Source organism: Podarcis raffonei, chromosome 10, assembly GCF_027172205.1.
Source record: "Podarcis raffonei isolate rPodRaf1 chromosome 10, rPodRaf1.pri, whole genome shotgun sequence".
In the NCBI taxonomy this organism is placed as follows: domain Eukaryota; kingdom Metazoa; phylum Chordata; class Lepidosauria; order Squamata; family Lacertidae; genus Podarcis; species Podarcis raffonei.
The window spans coordinates 32,675,739-32,697,577 of NC_070611.1; the positions used below are offsets into that span (position 1 = coordinate 32,675,739).

Sequence of the window (21,839 nt, forward strand, 5' to 3'; positions counted from 1 at the left end):
TCAGACCAGAGGTGGAAGAAAGTTCATATGACTGAATACCCCTCTGTTTTGAATAAATAAATAAATCTGGAAAGCTAAACTAGAACACCCTGTCATACAGTTATCTATGTAGAGAGATGCTTTATGTACAGGAGCAACTAATGATGTAAACTTCCACCTGCAGTCTGAGCGAAACAGCTCAGACTGAGAACTAGGTCAATGATACTTAGTGAGTCAGATAATCTCTGTTAGGTTTATTGTGCTGATAACAAGTCAGAATGCAGAAAATGTGCACATTACTGCACATATGTCATAGAACCATTTTTTTCTGTGAGTTTTGAATAATAATTTTGGATGTTAGAAATTTATGGTGAATTGAGAGTATTAATAAATCATGGATAGCTTTGCATTCTGAGTGTCACATTGAGAAATTTCCTCCCTTTCATGTCAAATTGTTTTATTAAATGTGATTAGTTTGAATTAGAGCCTGAATAGTTTATTAGTATTTTTTTCTTTGGGTACTATTGCTCATCTCACTATTTCCAGAATTTTCCCCATGTGCATTCCTGTTTGCATCTGTGTTTTTGGAGCTTTCCAACCTCCCCCTTCCTCCTGCAACTCCCTGTGGTGCCTTGGGAGCTTCTCAGACTTTCTCAACCTCAATCTTTTAGAGCATATTTCGTAGGAGAGGGGCACTTGGGAGCTTCTGTGCAGAAGCACAAGTGCTGCCTTCGTAACTTCAGATACTTCCTATATGTTCCATTATCTGTTCTGTTAGTGGTGTTCACTAGCTTAGAGAACCTTCCTAATCTCAGTTTACTAAAACTGAGTCCTTGTACGGCAGCTCCGTATAGCAAAATGTAACTAACAATAGTCCTATTTAGGCAAAAGCTTGTGGGTATAAAGTGGGGAGGGCACATGCACACAGGGCTCCACTCCCAGTGACTGCTGGTTCTGCTTCCGAACTTCTGGTATTAAATGCAAGATTTAAAGAAGGGCGATTCTAAGCTGAACATGCTTAGAAGCCTCTTCTTAGCCAAGGACCCTGTGTTATTACTTTTGCACATCTTCATATGAGCACACTTAGAACCCCACTTGAGACCAATGCACCCAACACACAAAGAAAGATCGAAGGGTGCCAGAGTTCACTGGGAGGTTGGGAGCAGGGCCTTCTCTGCACACTGCTTTTAGTAAAGGTAAAGGGACCCCTGACCATTAGGTCCAGTCGTGACCAACTCTGGAGTTGCGGCGCTCATCTCGCTTCATTGGCCGAGGGAGCCGGCGTACATCTTCCGGGTCATGTGGCCAGCATGACTAAGCCGCTTCTGGCGAGCCAGAGCAGCGCACGGAAACGCTATTTACCTTTCTGCCATTTACCTATTTATCTACTTGCACTTTGACGTGCTTTCAAACTGCTAGGTTGGCAGGAGCAGGGACCGAGCAATAGGAGCTCACCCCGTTGCGGGGATTCGAACCACCGACCTTCTGATCGGCAAGCCCTAGGCTCTGTGGTTTAACCCACAGCGCCACCCGCATCCCACACTGCCTTTAGCTCCCTACTTTAAACCTGTACATGCTTGCCCCAAACACATGAATTGTGGTTAAAACTTGCCTGCAGTAGATGATTTCACAACTGCCTTCATTAATTTTCTTAAAGAGTTTAATATTGTAGAAATTCTTTGTTATTCTATCCTTGACCGACTCTTTATTTACCATTTTAGATGCTGGCATCACCTTCAACATCAGGTCAGCTGTCTCAGTTTGGGGCAAGTTTATACGGGCATCAAAGTAAGTATTCTGTTCTAAGTTATATGTGAACGTACAGGCTTGTATAAGTTGTTTTGCAAACATGCTGGCTTAATGTTGCTTTTTCCTTGCCTACCACCGTGATTTCAGTGTATCTTTAGATTCTTGTTGTTTTTTTAACCAACTCCTGAAAGGTCAATGGAGTGCAACATACATTTCTATTGGCCTACCTTCTGTCTATCCCCCCCCCCAATTTTTTTAATGAAGTTTTTCACAGTTATAACAAACGTAACATGGGGGGGGGGGAGAAAACACACAAGAGAAAACACATTACTAAAAAAGAAAAACATTTTCTTTGACACATATCACTTGAAAAACCCAAATTATCTTACCTTGTTAATTGACTTCCTCGAATCCCTCCCTTCTGAATTTCATTGTAGCTGTGTATAACAGCTCTCCAATATCATTCTACAACTAAAATTATTTCCAACTATGAACTATCTTCTTCTCTTTTCTTAATATTCTAAATCCAACTTACTTACAATTGAATCTTATTTTAATCCTCGGCCTGTTTGGTACTTTCAAGTGACTTCTAGTTATTTATATTACAATATTTAGTTAAATAGTCCTTCAATTCCAGTCTTCTTGATATTCCTCTTCTTTCTGGTCGCGGATTCTTCCAGTCAGGTCGGCTAGCTCCCAAAAGTCCAACATCTTCACCTGCCATTCTTCTACCGTTGGAATTTCTTAGGATTTCCAATTTTTAGCTAACAGCAGCCTGTCTAATAGGGAGGTTTTCCTAGGTTACAAGAGGCTGAATATCCTCTATGGGGCAGTGGATTTTTTCTCTCATAGGCCTAGTTCACACACCACATTAAACCATAGTTAAAATAAACTATGGTCTAATGTGAACAAGCATGGTCCTGGTGCATGCTGCTGAAATTCCATCTTTTCCGCTCTTGTTGCTGCTGTCTTGCCTGGAAATAGGGCATGTAGCTTGTATTATCTGAATCTGGCCTCGTGGTTTATTTCTCTGTCAACAAACCATGATCAGAAACCAGCTTGGCTTACCACTTGTGGTTTGTTGGGAGGAAACAGAATCATGTGGTTTGTTTCAGAAACATACAGGACCATACTACAACTTGCTTCCTGGCAGTGTGGCAAGAGTGAGAGAAGAAGGAAGTGCTTGCAATTTCAGCATTGTACAACAAGCACATTGCTCGATCACATTAAACAATAGTCTGTTTTAACTATGGTTTGATGTGAAGTGCAAATCAGGTTATATAGCTATTCAATACAGCTGATTTTTCATGACTTTTGGGGTGGGCAACCTCTCCTTGACTCTAAAATGAAAAACAGCTGGGCTGAATTTATTAGTTTAGCGGATATCTGGAAATAATTCAGTAGGTCAGGATTATTTCCAAGTCTGGATAAACTGCCAACAGGAATTAAAAGTGAAAGTAGACAAAAGCAACTCCTTTACCTTACAAGACTGTCTAGAAATTTATCTTCATTTCAGCAAGCAAATGTAGAAATCTCTTAACTGCCCACAAGAAATTCTCCCCGTGGTGCAACAATGTGCTAATACTTCTCCCGCTTCATAATAGCCAGTTCTGATATAATACAGACAGAATTGCTCTCATGATTACTAACATCTAATTCCTCATAACTAAGGTGTTTTAGGATTCCACATTTTTTTAAAAAAAATACCAATCATGTTGATAGTCTGATGTCTTATTTCTTTTCATACCCGTATTCATGAGCAGGAAGGCATGGTGGTATTTGTGGCACAAATTTTCCCTGTGAAGAGCAAGCAGGAGTAGCAAACAGTAGGAAGCCTGGCTAGACAATTCAGGTGGTAATGTTGGTTTTGGCACATGAAGCCATAGCTCCCAGTGCAGAACAAAGGCTAATCACAGCCCTAGCCCAAACTGTTGGAGGCCTGAGGAGCCAGACTCACATGGATGAATGGGTCTCTGCTGTCAGGGATATTGGCAATGCTCATTCAGGGAAATGGCTAGGTGCAAACCTTTTAAGATCTTTGCTAGAGCTCCCCGTGGCAAAACAAAAGACACATGCACTGCCTTTTAATTGACTTTAATATTGTACCAATTAATCAGCATTTTCTACATTAATATAAATAGTGCAGAATTTTGAAAGTAATGACCCAAACGTTATTTCTTGGGCATAATGAATGTTCCAAGGTGTGGTTTTCACTTTGATTTTCCACTTATTTTTTCATATAGAAGGCATTGCAATGTAAATATAGTCTACTCTTTAAGAAGCCTATTTCTTTGTTGACTGAAAATGGAAAGTGAAAAGTTGTACCAAGGGCATGCCTTCTCCTTTTCCAAGTGCTTTTTAATATTATGTAGATCTATCTCTGAAACCGTGATTTACAGCAGTAGCCCAAAATGAAATCAAACCCAGCAGCAGACCCCAAAAAGAGCCACAGCATGTTGAGATAAACAGCACTTACCATATTCAAAATTCCAAGTTATGCAGACACATAGGAATCAGTTAAATATATTTTATGACGATGAAGATTAAAACAACCTATAAGCCACTCCAAAATAAAGACATACCAAGTGATGCATGTAAAAGAACTGTTGATTGCTCTTAGGCAAACCAATATTAACAGCTTCTTTCACAACACATAGCGTGTTGTAAAACTGATGACAGTACATATTTTTTCCATTCTGATCTTCCTTCTTGCTCTTTTTTAATTTGAGTAGTCCCAGTTTGCATACTGCACATGAAAAAATGTTTCTATATTTTCAAACAAATGTGTCACATGCAATGGATCAGTGGCAAATCAGTAGGTTTGCCACTTGAATATTTAATACATTACGTTTAACAAGAGCAAATGAGTTTAAAGTTGGGGGCTTGTATATCAACAAAGTTGGGTAAAACAAAAGCCCATATTTATCCCTTTTTAACATATAGGTATATAGTCTTTTTTGTTATACCTTTAGGTGGTTTGGTTTTTGGAATATAGAAACTTCTCTGCAGAAGTTTGTGGTACTTCAGACGGCCTAGACGCCAAATAAAACTTCATATCATACTCATTGTGTCCATATTCACAGATGTGTTGCAAAAGAGGAGAATGAACCTTGACTGTAGTTTGTAGTTAGCAAGGGGAGAGCTTATACATGACTTTGGGTTCGAATGACACAATAAGCCAAACCTTGATTTAACTTGGCATATAAGGGTTTTTTAAAAGGAAGGAAGAGAGAATGAAAACAACAGGGAGGAGCGAAGACGCTTTGAGCTCCTCTCCAGAAGCCTGCACAGTTCTGTGGTTCTATAACTATAATGTGAAAACCAGGCCATTGTCTAGTGAGCTGGTGAAGGATTTCAATCATAGGCACTTAGTGACTATGTTTTGATGCCTAGTTTCCTTTGGCATTCATTCTTCTTGCATAGCTGTGAAGTGGTCAGGTCTCTTTTTGATTAACTGCCACTTGTCACCTTAACAAATTCTGGTTAATCTTGCTGTGTTTCAAACAGACTGTGGATAACTTCAAACCGTAGTTTATGAAGCTGAGTCCCCACCCCCAATAAACCATAGTTAAGATTAACTGCTTTTTAGGATTCAGGTGAGATGCTAATCTGGTTAATCTAAATGGGAAGCAACAGCTTCTGATTTCATGGCGCTGCAGTGGGAGAGGAAACATACAAGTCTGGGGAGAGACTAGGTTTCTTCCTGTCATAATTAACACAGCCTGAAGAAAGCCAATGGAGCTTACAATCAATGTAAGTGACATTGCAGTCCACCAAGAAATACTGGAAATGAAGACTTCTGGTATACACTTTTTAAAAATCCGGATGTTTTAAAGCAAATGGAACAGTTTCTGTTAGTGAAATTTGTTTGGAGCCAATATTTGCTTAGGAGGCTTATGGTGCCCTTCAAATTAAAAATAAGTTCTAAAAACATAGCTGCTGCTTGAAAATCTCACTTAAAAAATGTTTTGTCAATCAAACATATTAACATTTCAGGAAAAACTTTATATTAATATATATGTAAGTAATTTATCTCCAAAATGAAGTTCCCTTTACCCAACTAAAAAAAAAAAGTTTGGAAACTGCACCCACTGAATTTGGAACTGATTTCATAAAAAGATAGCCTATTGTGTGCATTTTTGTTTTTTTAAAAAACTACCCAGCACATTTGGCTGTCAAATCAGAATGAATACCCATTTTTGCGAAAACCATACTTGTCTTCCTTAATTCTCTACATTGCCACTCCTCTGACTTTTTTCCAATAGGTGCACTAGGCCTTCCAATGAGGGGAATGAGCAACAATACCCCTCAGTTAAATCGCAGCTTATCGCAAGGCACTCAGTTACCGAGCCACGTAACGCCAACAACAGGGGTACCAACAATGTCACTTCACACGCCTCCATCTCCAAGCAGGTATTTATTGACAGCACTTATTTCTGCAGGGGTTCCTAAAATATGTAGCATATGTTTTTACTTTAAATTATTTTGCAGTGCACATACATTAAAAAGAACAATGTTTTAATTTTCTAGATTACGGCTTGTGTTTTGAGGGTACTGGAGGAAAGCTTGTAATGCAATATTGATCCCAGCCTTTGGAAAATAATATTCACATTCTGCTGTGCAGCTTGTTAAAATAAGACACTATATATGTGAAATGTCCTAAACTTGCTCACCCTTTTTAAAAAATCTGAAACTAACCGAGCTAGGGAAAAACTTTGGGAGCCACTGCCAGTCAAGGTAGACAATACAGGCAGCTCTTTATATGCGTATGTTTCTAATAGCCAGTTTGTTTAGAAGCAATTCTGAAAAGAACGGTTTGCTTTGACTGCTTCAGAATAACGATATTCTGCTGAACATCATTGTATCTGTTGGATCTTCTTTTCCAGGGGTATATTGCCTATGAATCCTAGGAATATGATGAACCACTCCCAGGTCGGTCAGGGCATTGGAATTCCCAGCAGGACAAACAGCATGAGTAGTTCGGGATTAGGCAGCCCTAATCGAAGCTCACCCAGCATAATCTGTATGCCAAAGCAACAACCCTCTCGACAACCTTTTACTGTGAACAGGTAAGGCGGATTCAGTATTAGGAACCAATTTGCTGCTATGAGCTAAGCAAATGATCTGAATTTTCAAAGCTGGGTTATGAGTTAAATTAGGTCAATTTTTGTGGGAAAGTGAATGGGTAATAATAATAATAATTTATACCCTGCCCATCTGGCTGGGTTTCTTTTGAAATGCTTTCACCAGTTTTTGCAGCCCTACAAACTAAAATCAAAACTTTTTTTTTATCAAATGTATCAAAACATAATTATTTAGGATTGTATTGAATGCTACACCAGTGGCGTTCCATTGGCACAGCAGGACTTTCCCCCACCCCACCCAAAATCTGCTCCAGTGTGTTGCCAACTCCCTACCCCCCAGCTGAGGTTGAGGGTGCATGAGGGACAAGAGAGGATGAGGAAGAGCCATTGTGAGCATGGGTGTCTTACTGTTCAAGTGGAACAGCAGCCAAAGCTGACTTGCGATGCATTAGGATTAGTTAGCTCGTATTGCCAAGCTTTGTGTTAAATGTGTCAACTCTCCCAGCTCAAGGAGCGATATGAATACATGAACTTCATGTATGTAATGGAGCTTCTCTTCTTCTGACATAAACCCATGTCCCACAAGCTGCCCTTCCTTCCATCCAGAACAGCGCCACTGAAACAGATCAAGCCCCTACACCAATATAACTGGCTTCTCTGGATAAGATAGTGCAGGCATAGGCAAACTCGACCCTCCAGATGTTTTGGGACTACAACTCCCATCATCCCTAGCTAACAGGACCAGTGGTCAGGGATGATGGGAGCTGTAGTCCGAAAACATCTGGAGGGCCGAGTTTGCCTGTGCCTGAGAATAGTGCTTATCACCTACTCTTCCTGATCCAAGCTTTTTTAAAAGGACTAGAAAAAGAAAGCAAACTTGAAATGGAACACCTTCTAGTCACCCATGTTAACCTGCTGAGATTCAGTCTTGGATGCTTGTAGACCAAAAATAACATTTAGTACACTGGTATCATGTATTTATAATTCCAGACAGAATAACTCGAAAGTGGTAATACGAAGTAAAATAATGTTATATATTTAGTATTTAAGTTGCAGTATAGGTAATGTAGATCTTCATATAAGGAAATAAATACAATTGCTAATAAGCAAGTTCCCATATCTAAGGGAGGTCATATCAGTACTTTATCAAATTTAGCCAAGGTTTCTTTTAAAACCTCTTAATAATTTAACTGGCTTCAGTTCTCAACAATTTTTGTACAGTGAAGACTTCTGTGTTTGTGCAGTTGCTTCATAGAGAAATCTTTTCCCTCGCTGGGTGTGTTGGTCAATGTAATATCCATTTTTTGAACATTTTTAGCCTGGAAAAGGTGCAATATTGGTATTACTGTGCTTTAAGAATATGAGTGTTAGACATAGATTTTACCAAGGCTAAACTACTAGGGCAATAGCTAACAAAGAACTGTATATGCTCCTGCAGCGTGTTTATTTTAAATAAGAACTGTTAAAACAGAAACCTGTTCAGTCATCATTCCAGTTTTCTGACAGTGAACAATACCAATTATGCCAAACAATGCATTTTTAAAAATGGAAGGCCAGGTGTGTCAGTTAGAATGTGACTGATAATTCATTAGCAGTTCCATTCTTTTCACTTGAAGAATCTTGAATCTGACCGTCAGATGCCCATTTCCAAATAACATACTAAAACAAGCTTATTGTTGCGTTATTAAATTACGGCGAACACGTTAATAGCCTTCATCTTATACTCATGGCTGTTCTTTCTCGGCACTCACCCCCAAAGTCAGGTGGACCGACCGCTTGAAGTATAAATGAAGAAGTGGCTAAATAGAAAAAAACACCAAACAGCTGGTGAAAGGGAGAAACAGGAAGAGAGACTGAGTATTAAAATAGTTTTATACTTTCATGAGTATGTTTCAAATCTGAAACAACTAAGAGCCCTTTTTTTCTTTCTTTTTTTATCATATACTGATTGTTTTCAGTATTATACGTGATCTCTACTTCCTGGGGAGGTTTTGAATTTCCTCTCTTGTTTTGAGAGCTTGCTCGGATGCTTACTTCTGCATTTCCTCAGAGCTGCACTTTACACCTTGTCCTAACATTTTCCATGAAAAGATTTGTTCGAGACAAAGCAACCTTGGAATGCACACCCTGCTTAAACAAATGTAGGATATGCATAAAGATGCTTCATTGAACCCGCTAAAATGCTCATTTTTTGACCTCTTTTGGTGCAAGTTTCCACTTTAAGTTTTTATTAAGTTAAATATTCATGGAAAAGTGGAAACAGTCTCATTCTAACATTTTGACCAGCATTGAATACAATGGTGTGCCATTATATTCTATCGGCGGGTTTAGGTTTTTTGTTCCTCTTCACATGGATTGCCTTTATCAGCATTCCATGGGATCCTAGCTGGACTGAGGATTGCTTCTTTTAAGAGCTCAAAGGGCTGTCAACTTAAAATCCCTGATCCTTTTAAAAAAAACCCTGTAAGGATCTATTTAGGTTTCCAGCAGGAGCCAGTTAGCTCTTTACCTATTTTAGCCAATGTAGTCATCCAGATCTGAAAAACGACCAAAGCATTTTTGAGATTGAAGCAGCATAATAAAGATTTTTGTTTTAAATTTTGAGCTTTCTTTTTAAACTTAACATTAAATCTGTTCAAATTAATGTTTGTTTTGCAGAGCTGTGTGTGTTGGGGAGTCATATGAGAACAGTTAGTTAGGTGTTAGTTATGTATCATTTACTCTCATCCTCCACAGATGATTTTAAATCTGTTCCACTACTCTACTTTTATTTGTTTGTTTTTTATAGTATGTCTGGATTTGGAATGAACAGGAATCAGGCGTTTGGAATGAATAATTCTTTATCAAGTAACATTTTTAATGGAACAGGTAAGCCCACTTAAAATTGCACACTTGAGAGACTTTGCTGGAAGCACATTTTGTATACAATTTTAGGGTTCCCCCCCAAATTACAACATTTGTGTAGACATTCATGATATTTTTCAATAAATGTTCTTAAATTGTAAATGACTTAAGTTCTGAGTCATATAAATTAGAAGGCAAACTAAATTATTTTATTTACAAAGACACTTAAATAACGTGTGTTAAATGTCTTGCATGTAATCATAGCCCAGCGCCACCAAATTTCTATTCTGGGTTTGCAACCTTCTTCCAGCTGAGCCCTGGGGATCTCAGGAGAAGCAGATACCACAATGCTGGAATGACGGCCTTCTCCCCATTCCCAGCCACTGGACTTTCTCACTGCAGTGGGAATGTCATAAATTGTGATGGTAGTATTTGACACACAACTATCCATTGGTTTTCCTGGGACTCAGCTGCTTATGCTGCTGGCTAGACATCAGGCATAATTCCCCTCTTTAAACCCTCTATCATGTAGGATGTTTTGAACTACTGTTGGATCATTAACTGGGTAATTTAACACTAGACAACTACTAGTTAAATTAAAATTATATAGTGATGCCAGAGCTGGATCACCTGTAGTCCCAGTGGTAAACCACTGTTATATTGAACCTGTTCCAGTATGTTGTTGGTAATGTTGTTTTTTTCATCTTTTTTTGCCAGCTAGCTATAGCCACAACATGGTTTTAGGACTGTTACTTTTGCTTTTAATTGTTTTCTGTGTCCATTCAAGAATTAGCATTTTATTTTTACTAGCTTGCGTTAAGCTCCTGGTCATATTTACAGTGCGAGACCCTCCTCTAACTTGATCTCTCCATTTTGGGATATTTCTTTCCTTTTGTTGTAGGGGCAAGAAAGTGATATAAATATCACCCTGGTGCTTGAGAGTTAGTAATTACCGTATTTTTCGCCCTATAGGACGCACTTTTCCCCTCCAAAAATGAAGGGGAAATGTGTGTGCGTCCTATGGGGTGAATGCAGGCTTTCGCTGAAGCCTGGAGAGCGAGGGGAGTCGGTGCGCACCGACCCCTCTCGCTCTCCAGGCTTCAGGAAGCTATCGGCTAGCCGTGGGAGACGCAGCTCTCCCATGGCTAGCGGAGAGCTTGCCGGCACCCAGAAGCCTGGGGCGCGCTGAGCTCAGCACGCCCCAAGCTTCGGGCTTCGCGCAGCTCTATGCTAGCCGTGGGAGAGCTGCGCGACTTCGCACAGCTCTCCCACGGCTTGTGGATAGCAGCCTGTTCTGGGGTTGGGGGAAGCTCGGGCTTCCCCCGTCTCAGCCCCACACCTGGGGGGAAAATAATTTCCCCCCTTTATTTTCCCCCCAAAAACCTAGGTGCGTCCTATGGGGTGAAAAATACGGTATTCACTCTGCAGTGCCGTTTTTATGGGAGACAATTTTTGAGAAGAATTTTAAGTTACCTGCACTTACTTTTAGATGGCAGTGAAAATGTGACGGGACTGGACCTTTCAGATTTTCCGGCACTAGCAGACAGAAACAGAAGGGAAGGAAGTGGGAATCCAACTCCACTAATAAACCCTCTAGCTGGAAGGGCACCCTATGGTGAGTGTGTGTCACTTAAAACTGGTACTTCAGCAGCCTAGTTTGCTTTTATCACAAGGCACAATGGATATTTGAAAACAGGTTTGTTGAACTTGATACTTGACACTGTTCTATAGTTAATGTCATTTCTTGGGCAAAAGGAAATTGCAAGATTCCAATAGAAACATAATTAAAACATATTTAGGCTGCAATCCTATACCAACTCACCCAGAAGCCCAAAAGAGGCAGAGTTCCTAAAATCAAGAGAGAACTTTGATTTCGTAATCTGAGAATAATTAAGGGAAGCAAGAGAATTGCCAGATCATTTGTGCTATAAATTTTCCTCCCTATTCTACTTCCAACTGCTACTTCGTATTTTTTTATCTATATGTGAGTCAAACAGTTATTTCTGATGTACTTTCCATTGTTGTAGCAAAGAATTCATCTCTTTAGCCCAGTTTCACATTCCCATCTTGAATAGCTTGGCCTATTTTTGTGTGTGTGAAATAAGGGTTGAAGGATTGTGTCTAGAGGGTATCTGCAGATCTACCAGTCTAAGTGCTTGCAGTTTTTCTCCTGCACTTAGTCACCATAAACCATTGCAATGACGTTTTGTGTTACCAATTATCTTAGTATGTTAGATGAGGAAGAGTGCCCAAGCAATTTAGAACTGCTTTCTTTAATAATACTGTGTTAAATGCTGTTTGTTTTATTTCTTAAAGCACCCTGTTGCCCCCCTCCCATACCTTGACATTGTTAATTGTAAGAATGTTAACTTAAAAATGACAAGCAAATCTTTTATGAAGAATTGGTTCAATAGACCTACATTTATAATAGTTTCTGCAAACTGCTGCATTGAAAGAACATATTTTCCCTGTTTTTTAATTTCTTCTTTCATTATCTGTTGAGGTAGAAAATTTTGCTGATGGAAGTGAGAAAAATCAATAGCAGCACAGAAATATAATATCTAATTTGGTACACTTATCTTCAACACAGTTGGAATGGTAACAAAACCAGCAAGTGAGCAAACCCAGGACTTCTCAATACACAATGAAGATTTCCCAGCTTTACCAGGCTCTAACTACAAAGATCCAACATCGAGTAATGATGACAGTAAATCTGTAAGTGTCTCCTGGTTTTTTAAAAAAGAAACAATTATTTTGAACCCATTGATCTAGGCAGAATTAGCCTCATCCAGAACAGGTTGAACATCAACCTCTTTGGCAGAACTTCTTTATTGTTAGTGTTGAGCATCAGTTTATGGACCCTCAGAGTCTACTACTGTACCGTGGTACTAATTTTGCATTCCACTACTTCCCTAAATTTTATGTAAAGGAGAAATAGAGTTGGGTGGTGTGAGCACATTGATGATGCCCCATTCAAATTTCCCAGTTCATGGCACTGAACGGCTTTATACATATCAGCAGTGGGGAGCCTGCAAGCCAGATTAGGCCCAGCACAGCTCTTAATTTGGCCTGCAAAGCCAGCCATGTCCCCCAACTATGCCCACCTGCCCTACACCTTAAATCATTTATTATGCTGGGCAGGCAAAGATTCAGCTGCAAAGGAGCAAGAGGGAGCCTTCAAGTATACTCCTGACTGTTCCATGGCAAGCAAAGCTTGTGGTCGGTGCTAATCAGCGGTAACTAGCAAACCTTTTCCATGATAGGTTGCACCATGGCGTTCCCAGTCATGCGACTTTGCAGCCTACCTTGTGTTCAAAGAATCGGGAGCGCACTTAGAACACCAGGTGATTGACATGTTGGCATCCTCTCCCAGCCAGCAAAATGGCCAGCAGGGATTGCTCGTGTTCTCCACCCCGATATAGACGCTATAAAACATGGGGAACGAAAAGGAGACCTGCAAAGACCTCATAGCAAAAAATGACATATGGTGAAATCAGCTTGACGAATACTTAAAAAAGGAAAACAATTTGCAGCTTTAATTGAAGGCTCTATTCCAAAGGGTTGGACTGTGGACGCCTTGAATATGCACACAGCCAATCTTCTGAGCCCATGGTTTTAAGGCTGTTGTCCTCCCTTACAGTGCTGCACTCAAAGCTCATGGGAGGTTCAGGATCAACCTCTAACACAAGGAAACAGTTGTTATTGGGAAGAAAAAATGGTACACAAGCACGTATCTCTGTATACCTCTAAAGGGACTCTGTGGGTTACTTGTCCTTCTATGTCTTTTCTCATGCTAAATTTCTTGCTACATTTTCTCTGAATAGAATTTGAATACATCAGGCAAGACATCTTCTAGTGCAGATGGACCTAAATTTCCTGGAGATAAAAGTTCAACAACGCAAAACAATAACCAGCAGAAAAAAGGGATCCAGGTGTTACCTGATGGTATGCTCAATCTCTTTCTCTCCTCCTGCCCCTGTTTTCCGTTAAATTTTCTCGCAAAAGCTTTTAAATGTTTTTTGGTTCTGGGCATTTTGGGATTAATCTCGTGGTGTTGTTTGCCTAGGTCGGGTTACCAACATTCCTCAAGGGATGGTAACAGACCAGTTTGGAATGATTGGTTTGTTAACATTCATCAGGGCAGCAGAGACAGACCCCGGCATGGTACATCTCGCATTAGGAAGTGACTTGACAACTCTAGGTCTCAATCTCAACTCTCCTGAGTAAGTTGTTCTCTGTTTCCGCACCATTTGTTGTTCAAACTAATGACTTCAGCTAGCCGCCTTGAAAAATCAAAACTTTAAAAAATATATTTTGCTAACTGAAAATGTAATATTGGAAAGCAAAATAAAAAATAAATAAATAATACAATTTGTTTCAAGATGTTGAGTTCTGCTCTGCAAGCTTCCAATAAATCAAGATCCTCTTTTGATTTCCTTCTGTTTTCAAGAGTGTGAATTGGAAAAATCCTTCATATCAAATCAATTAAAACAAAACAAGATATTGATTTGCATTTGTGAATAGTGTATGTTCTTGTGCACATTTTTTTGTTTAAAATACTTACATAACACTTTTTTGAGAATATCAAAGCAGTATCCAAAAGGAAAAAGCATACAATTAATAATAATAATAATGATAATGATAATCATAATAATTTATTTATGCCATAAAATTTATCTACTATTTAATTTTAAAAACTTGATAATAATAATAAAACAATAAGGCACAATAATATAATTTCTAATATCTGCAGTAACCAACCAACTGCATCAACCAATATTAATAAGAAAATATAATAGGTCATATTAGGTGTACAGCCAGAATCATTACCATTTATAATACACACACACCCTAGAAAGACTTTGTTTTCTTGAGTTGTTTTCTTGAGTTATTTGTTGTCTGAGCAGCAGACAATGTGCCAGACTACTTGCATTACCATAGTTTGCTGCCCTTATTGCTAGGTGAGGAATAGCCATTTTATTTTATTTATTGGGCTTTCCATAGAAAAGTGTGCAACTAAGGATGTACACGTGATATTAGTAGAGTAGGCTCATGAGAATGGCTGAAAGTGTTTATTAAATGTATGTTTTATTTTTTTGGAGGGTGGCTGCCCCAGGGAGCATGATAGACACCTCCCCTGCCCCTGGCACTACATTTTTAGGAGCATTTTTCCCCTTTGCAGAGACTTGAGGAGCTCTCTTAACTGACAATCAGCTGGTGGTCAGTTACATGGAGTCTCTGCAAAGTCCCTGCACCAATCAGCTGAAGGCACTGAAAGCACGTTTTCAAAGGAGGTTGCTGTTAGCCAGCTAATCAGTGGCTACAGCACCCTCTTCTGAAAACACTGGGTGGGGAATACATCACGGCGTCATGTGATTGACTGGGGTAGGGGTGGGAGAAGAGAAAGATCTGGTCCCCCAACACAATCTCGTCCCATGCCCCTCTTTATTGGGCCTGTGCCGCTACTTTGATCAGGACTCTCGTTTTGTGTTGTGTGTTGGGCTTTAGCAAAAAATAAAAAATGTTTGGTAATAGCATGTGAGGGCTCTGCTGCTTCCAGTTCCTTTGCTGCGTGTGAGTGTATGCGAAGAACAAGTTCCCTAGTGCACTCTTTCTCCACACATCCCATGTTCAGAGCAGAAAGGTAATTGAGTAAGCTTGAAGGTAGTTAAATTGTAATGGTTCTAAGGCCGTATGTGGTGAATTTTAGAACCTGTTGACAGTTTCAGCTGGAAAATTTCCTTCATTTACATTCCCTCCATTCCACTAGAAAACAGGGTAAGCTGTGACCTCAAAAGAAAGATCATAGCTCTGCTGGTATCTGAACAGTTGTTTCCCACTCTGTGGAGTATGAGAAACCTGAGGAATGGTGTAGTTCCTTCAGGAAGAGAAAAGAAGCAGTGGTATACTCCTCCTCAGGCCTGAGATGAAGTATTGGTATGGGAAGTACCCAAGAAGATCAAGCAGCCCACGTGTTTTGCGATTTCATACATTACCGTTGCGCAATGGAGCCAAGCCATACCAAATTGGTTTCAATGGCTACTGTGTTGTCTAGATAATGTATGAATTTTAGCCTGTGTGTGTGCATAAAGTAGTTCTGTGAAAAAATAACACAAATGTTGGGAGAAAGATGGATCTTGATACCAATTCAGTCACTTTTTTTTCTGTGCAGAAATCTTTATCCCAAATTTGCATCACCTTGGGCTTCTTCACCTTGTCGACCTCAAGATATAGGTAGGGTTGATGTTCGTGTGTGTGTGGTGTATGTGTGATTAAAATTTCTAAGTGAGAGTCAGTGTCATGGGATCAGAATTAAATCGCTTTTCATTCCTTTATCTAGACTTCCATGTTCCATCTGAATATTTAACGAACATTCACATTAGGGATAAGGTGAGCAATACCGTCTTGTCCCTTTATATAAACAAAAAGTTTGCCTGTTGAAATGCATAATGCAAGTTTCTTTGAGTTGTCTATAATTTCAGCAAAAAACTTGATTTCTAGGCAGATTAAATTCTTTACTTCTCCCAGGATAATACAGTTCAGGAAAACTATTTTAACAGAGACTTGTTACGTAAACAAATTAGTAGTAAGGACTATGAATATGTGAAGGACAAGAAAATTATAAGACCAGATATTTTCTACAACATTAGCTCTGCAACTGCTAAATAGGTAAATTGAAATAGACGCTAGAGGGGGAAATGGATTGTTTTATTATACATGCTAGAAAAAGTGTTGGCAACATGCTTGGAGATAGGTTCACAATCTAGTTACACTCTTCCTGCTTCGTTGAAGCCAGCTGGAATTCTACCAGAGTAATTTGTCTCATAATAGCACCCTTAACTATAGGTCAATAAAAGTTTGATTGGATTTAGTGCCTTTATGCAAACTCCTTTCTTTAAAAAGTGTTCATCTCTTTTTTTTCCTTTACAGTTGGCTGCAATAAAGCTTGGCCGCTATGGGGAAGATCTACTGTTTTATCTCTATTACATGAATGGAGGAGATGTATTACAGCTATTAGCAGCAGTAGAGCTGTATGTTCAGATTTCAGTGAATTTTGTATTAGGATACAAAGGAGACAATTATTCTGGTTATTTAAAAAAATTTAAATTGCTGTTTCAAATGCAAGTTATTTTATATGCCACATGTTAGGGAATTCCATGCTAGCAAGAATGACACTTGAAAGGAAACAGGTTTCTGCTTATATATTTCCCGCACTTGTGCTTGCATGGTGGAGAACCTAATCTCTAATCTCTGCCAGATGATAGACATCCATCACTCATTAGAAGGAGAATACTGGGAGTTCTTAGTGGGGGGGGGGATGTGTGTGTGCACCGTTTTATCCTCTAGATTGAAGCCATTAACTAAAACCGTAATCTAAGCTCTCATAAATTGTCTTGCAATTTAGTTATCTTGTATTGCCTACTTCATGCTAGGCAAAAATATTTCATTAATACTTCCTAATATTACCATTGCATATAGGACAATATGTTCAGTTTTTTGCTTAAGGTACTAACTTTGATAGCGGCTAGATTATTGTAGCATGTTAAAGATGTTGAGCAGCCATGTTGGCGTAGATATATTTTGAGTTTTAAAGAAGATTAAATCAGTGGAAATTAGCCAAGCTAACGGAATCTCTTCCTTCCTGATTGGATAATAATAGATTCAACCGAGATTGGAGATACCACAAAGAAGAAAGAGTATGGATTACCAGGGCACCAGGCATGGAGCCAACAATGAAAACCAATACATATGAGAGGGGAACATACTACTTCTTTGACTGTCTTAACTGGAGAAAAGTAGCTAAGGTATTTTTCTTCTTCAGAGAAACATTTAAAAGTTGCACATAAAATGTTTACTTTGTGCACATTCTCACTAGTATTTGTAAAAAAAGCGGGGTGGTGGTGGTGGTATTCAAGGCTGTGCACATTTAGGGTGGGTTGTTCTACACCAGAAATTCTGATTATGTGGAAGGAGACTCTGTTGGGGCAGAGGCAGTAGCATACCAGCGTTCATTTCCTGGGTTCCCTCTCAGTTCGCTGACTGTTGCCCATCTTCGGAATGCCTCAGAGAATGGCTATATATATATATATATATATATATATATATATTTACACAAACGCTTATCAGAAGATGAACCCAGAAGTATATCAAGATCCCCTAGTTAAGTCAGAACTGTGTTCCTTCTTTTCAACTTCCTTCAGCCTCTGATTGTCCCCTCGTTGCGTAAGTGATTGAAACATATTAAGACTATTGTCATGGGGATAATTATGTAAGGATGACATCCATCAACCAGCTTCGTAGAAAGCCTGTGGGGTTTTGATTTCACATTCTAGAAATGGCTCTTAAAACAATAGTTCGTTCACCTTAGGAGGAGGCCTTATTTGTACCTTTCTGTGAATCTTGCTTGAAATGTAAATGGAGTGGTAAAATGCAGTTTATTTTGTCACAAATCTATATATCAGCAGTGGTGAACCACTACTTAGGCTCAAGCAGGGTATCATCTGCAGCATCCAGAATCTGTTGCTAAGAGGTAACCAGGGACACTCTGGGCACTGTGACTCATATCCTACTTCCCTTTTTCTGTATACCCGACTTGAAGTCAAACTTGGGATGCAAAGGAGCATTTTTCTTTCTCAACTGCAGCTATTCAAATTGGGCAGCAGGGGGGGGGATTCTTAGGAGGTGCATCTTAAAATCAAGCCATACCTGCGAAAGGAGGAAGGAAATCGCATGTGGATTACATTACATGTAGTATTTGTTGACTGAGTACAGGGTCAGTAATAGATATTTTGTATAAATGAGGACATTTCTCTCCAGACAGCTCACAATCTAAAGACAGGAGAAGAAACAACTTAAATCTTGGAATAATTGCTTACACACAAGATGGGAGAGAGAGGCATGTCCTAGCCAACATAGCAGGAAGCTTGAATGGCTAGGAGTTGGTCTTGCTCCCTGTGGACACGAGAAGGAGTTTGAGTGTGACTTTGTATCTTTGAAAAATGTTGTTTTTGTAATTTGGAACTGAACTGAATGTTATCTATCCTGAACGTGTGCTGCGATACAAATTGTAGGTAAATAAACCATTGTTTAAAAGAAATGGATGAGAAAATACTGTATAGCTATTTCAGATCACCAGGAAACATTGGACTTTTTCTCGTTAGCCTTCATCACAGAAAGACGAATGGTGTGTTTGGATGCCATCTTGCCTTAAAAATCTTAAGCTTAATGGGTATTCCTAATCATGCTGGCAAGCGCAAACCATTACCATTAGTACACATAACATGCAGATCTGTCCCAGATATTGAGATGGACAGGAAAGCTCTTTCATTCAGAGAACTCTGATCCAAAGAACTGCCAGAGCTTAAAAATCTACACTGAGTACACACTTCAATATGTGTGTTTTACCTATAGAGCTCTGAACGTGTTGAGGCATAAGTAAAGGCCTTCCTGCTCTAATTCCCCCCCCCCATGTAAGATCTTTTGCAGAAGTCTTGCTCTTTGTACCCATCCTTTCATAGGTAAGTTAAGCGGCCATGAAGAACAGAACCTTTTATTTGGCAACCCTCTGACTATGAATAGTACTCCCTTGCTTTATTCCTCATGGGCCTATGTTATTTATGTTTTAAGCATCCAGATCTTTCTGTACATGGATTTCCCCCCCATCTCTCATCTGCAGTCCATCACAGCCCCCAGAAAGATGCTCCTGAGGGTCAGTGCATTGCATCACGGGAGAAATGGGAAATTCCTGCATGTGAGCAAAAGTGCCTTCTGCTCACACATGGGACAATTTGGAGCCAATCCATTTGGAGCCAGTTTGGAGCTCCCACACACGCCACTGCAGTTGAGCTGCAAGGCGATATTGCTGGCAAACATTTTTCTTTCGTTATTTATAATCTGCCCTGAGATCACTGAAGTGGAAAGGGGCAGAATATGTAGAGAAATGAAAATAAATAGATGTCTGCCTATCACCTGGAGGTAGTTCTTAGCAGCTACAGGTGACTAGGGACGCGGGTGGCGCTGTGGGTAAAACCTCAGTGCCTAGGACTTGCCGATCGTATGGTCGGCGGTTCGAATCCCCGCGGTGGGGTGAGCTCCCGTCTTTCGGTCCCAGCTCCTGCCCACCTAGCAGTTCGAAAGCACCCCTAAGTGCAAGTAGATAAATAGGTACCGCTTTATAGCGGGAAGGTAAACGGCGTTTCCGTGTGCGGCACTGGTGCTGGCTCGCCAAAGCAGCTTCGTCACGCTGGCCACGTGACCCGGAAGTGTCTGCGGACAGCGCTGGCTCCCGGCCTCTTAAGTGAGATAAGCGCACAACCCTAGAGTCGGACACGACTGGCCCGTACGGGCAGGGGTACCTTTACCTTTACAGGTGACTAGGTGACTGACTGGCTTTACATTCCAGATATATCCTTTAGTAGAATTTAAAACTACAGTACATCATTTTCACTTCACAAGCTGCTGCTCAAGAATGCCTTCCCCTGCCTCCTTATAAAAGAGCTTGTAGGGGAAATGTAATTTATAGTCCAGCACTTCCCAAAATTTAGAATATGTTATGCATTCTGCACATCTGCAGAATGTGGCAAAGAAGAAAAAAAGTAAAATGGGGGGAATAGTAGATGGAAAATTTTGGGAAAACACTTTAAAGTTTGTATGTAGTGTTTTACCATGATCCTCCAGAGCAGATTTTGGGGTTGTAGGGAGACAGGAAGCCCTAAGTCTTTCTGCAGGAGTGGAAGTTCATTGGCATTATGTTGGGTTCTGCCATAAGTTTTAAAGTAGCTACTGGAGAGTTTTTGTAAAGCCAATTTCAAAAGTGAAGGCTGCTGCTGCTGCAGAATATTTATTTCCCCCTCACCATCATAATATAAAAGGAGACAAGGCCAAGAGAAGATTAGCTTCTTTGGTCAAGAGAAAATCTAGCAGATTTTATTTCCCCCTGAAGCAGCATTTTTCTTTGGGTTACACATGACCTTATAGAATTTAGTGGGCCATCTGCTGATAATGAAGTGATCGTCTTTTTTATTTGGTTTCTAGGAGTTTCATCTGGAATATGACAAGCTAGAAGAAAGGCCTCATCTGCCATCCACCTTCAACTACAACCCTGCTCAGCAAGCCTTCTAAAGACTTCCCTTGTCTTGGGGTATGGCTGTCTCAGCACAATACTCAACATAACTGCAAAACTGATGTGGCTCAGGCATCCTGGTTTTAATTCCTTATGAGGATCTGGCAATTGGCTCATGCAAAAGGGTCACCATTTGAAGTCCTGCCTTACTAATTATGTGCTGCCCAACAACTAAATTTATAATTTGTTTTTCTTTAGTTTGAGCAGGGTCGGATTTAAATATTTTTTTTTTACTTTTTTTTTTTGCCAGCAGACAAGCTTGGGTCTGTAAAGACAAGCAAGTACACTGACAAAAGTTTACCACTTAGTTTCCAAATTGTAAAAAAAGGAAAAAAAGAAACAAGAAATAGACAATAAAATTTGCATTGTTCATTGTAGCACTCTTGGTAATAAAAAAAATATGTTTGTGCATTTTTATGTGAAGATCCTTCTCGTATTTCATTTGGAAAGATGAGCAAGGTCTGCTTCCTTCATTTTACTTCCCCTTCAGTTTTTGAAAAGGCAGTTTTCGCCAACTTAATGCAAGAATATCTGACTGTTTAGAAGAAAGATATTGCCACAACCTTTGGTTCATTTCCAGGGTTGTGTGTTACTGAGCTTCATCTTTCCAGAATGAGCAAAACACTGTCCAGTCTTTGTTACGATTTTGTAATAAATGTGTACATTTTTTTTAAATTTTTGGACATCACATGAATAAAGGTATGTATGTACGAATGTGTATATATTATATATATGACATCTATTTTGGAAAATGTTTGCCCTGCTGTACCTCATTTTTAGGAGGTGTGCATGGATGCAATATATGAAAACGGGACATTCTGGAACTGCTGGTCAGGGGACGTCTTTGTCGCCCTGTGCACTAAAGGGCCAGATTTCAGCAGCCAAGGACATCCATACCCAAGTGAATGTGATGGGACTTAACGAAGTGAACTGAGACAATTCACTCTGGCTGTTTGAACAGCAGCGTTTCATAGGAAGAGAAAAAAAAAAAGATCAATCTTGTATTTTCTGACCACATAAAGGCTTCTTCTCTTTGTAATAAAGTAGAAAAGCTCTCCTCA

At 39.7% G+C, this 21,839-nt stretch overlaps 1 protein-coding gene across 10 annotated transcripts in view; it reads left to right on the top strand.

Moving 5' to 3' along the window:
• The window catches only part of CNOT2 (CCR4-NOT transcription complex subunit 2), a 57,336-nt gene extending 35,497 nt beyond the window's left edge, over positions 1–21,839 (top strand). For 4 of the 10 annotated variants that reach the window (XM_053404536.1, XM_053404531.1, XM_053404533.1 and 1 more), the window contains 14 exons: positions 1,701–1,767; positions 5,994–6,141; positions 6,615–6,797; positions 9,601–9,680; positions 11,146–11,271; positions 12,247–12,371; positions 13,481–13,601; positions 13,723–13,879; positions 15,829–15,890; positions 15,997–16,046; positions 16,587–16,687; positions 17,317–17,461; positions 19,284–19,365; positions 20,691–21,839. In XM_053404536.1, coding sequence (XP_053260511.1) covers positions 1,701–1,767; positions 5,994–6,141; positions 6,615–6,797; positions 9,601–9,680; positions 11,146–11,271; positions 12,247–12,371; positions 13,481–13,601; positions 13,723–13,879; positions 15,829–15,890; positions 15,997–16,046; positions 16,587–16,687; positions 17,317–17,461; positions 19,284–19,365; positions 20,691–20,710 — 1,467 coding nt within the window. In that variant the 3' untranslated portion in view covers positions 20,711–21,839. Of the gene's footprint in view, positions 1–1,700; positions 1,768–5,993; positions 6,142–6,614; positions 6,798–9,600; positions 9,681–11,145; positions 11,272–12,246; positions 12,372–13,480; positions 13,602–13,722; positions 13,880–15,828; positions 15,891–15,996; positions 16,047–16,586; positions 16,688–17,316; positions 17,462–18,473; positions 18,754–19,283; positions 19,366–20,690 lie in introns of those variants that run through there. The other 6 variants (XM_053404537.1, XM_053404534.1, XM_053404535.1 and 3 more) reach the window with 5 other exon arrangements.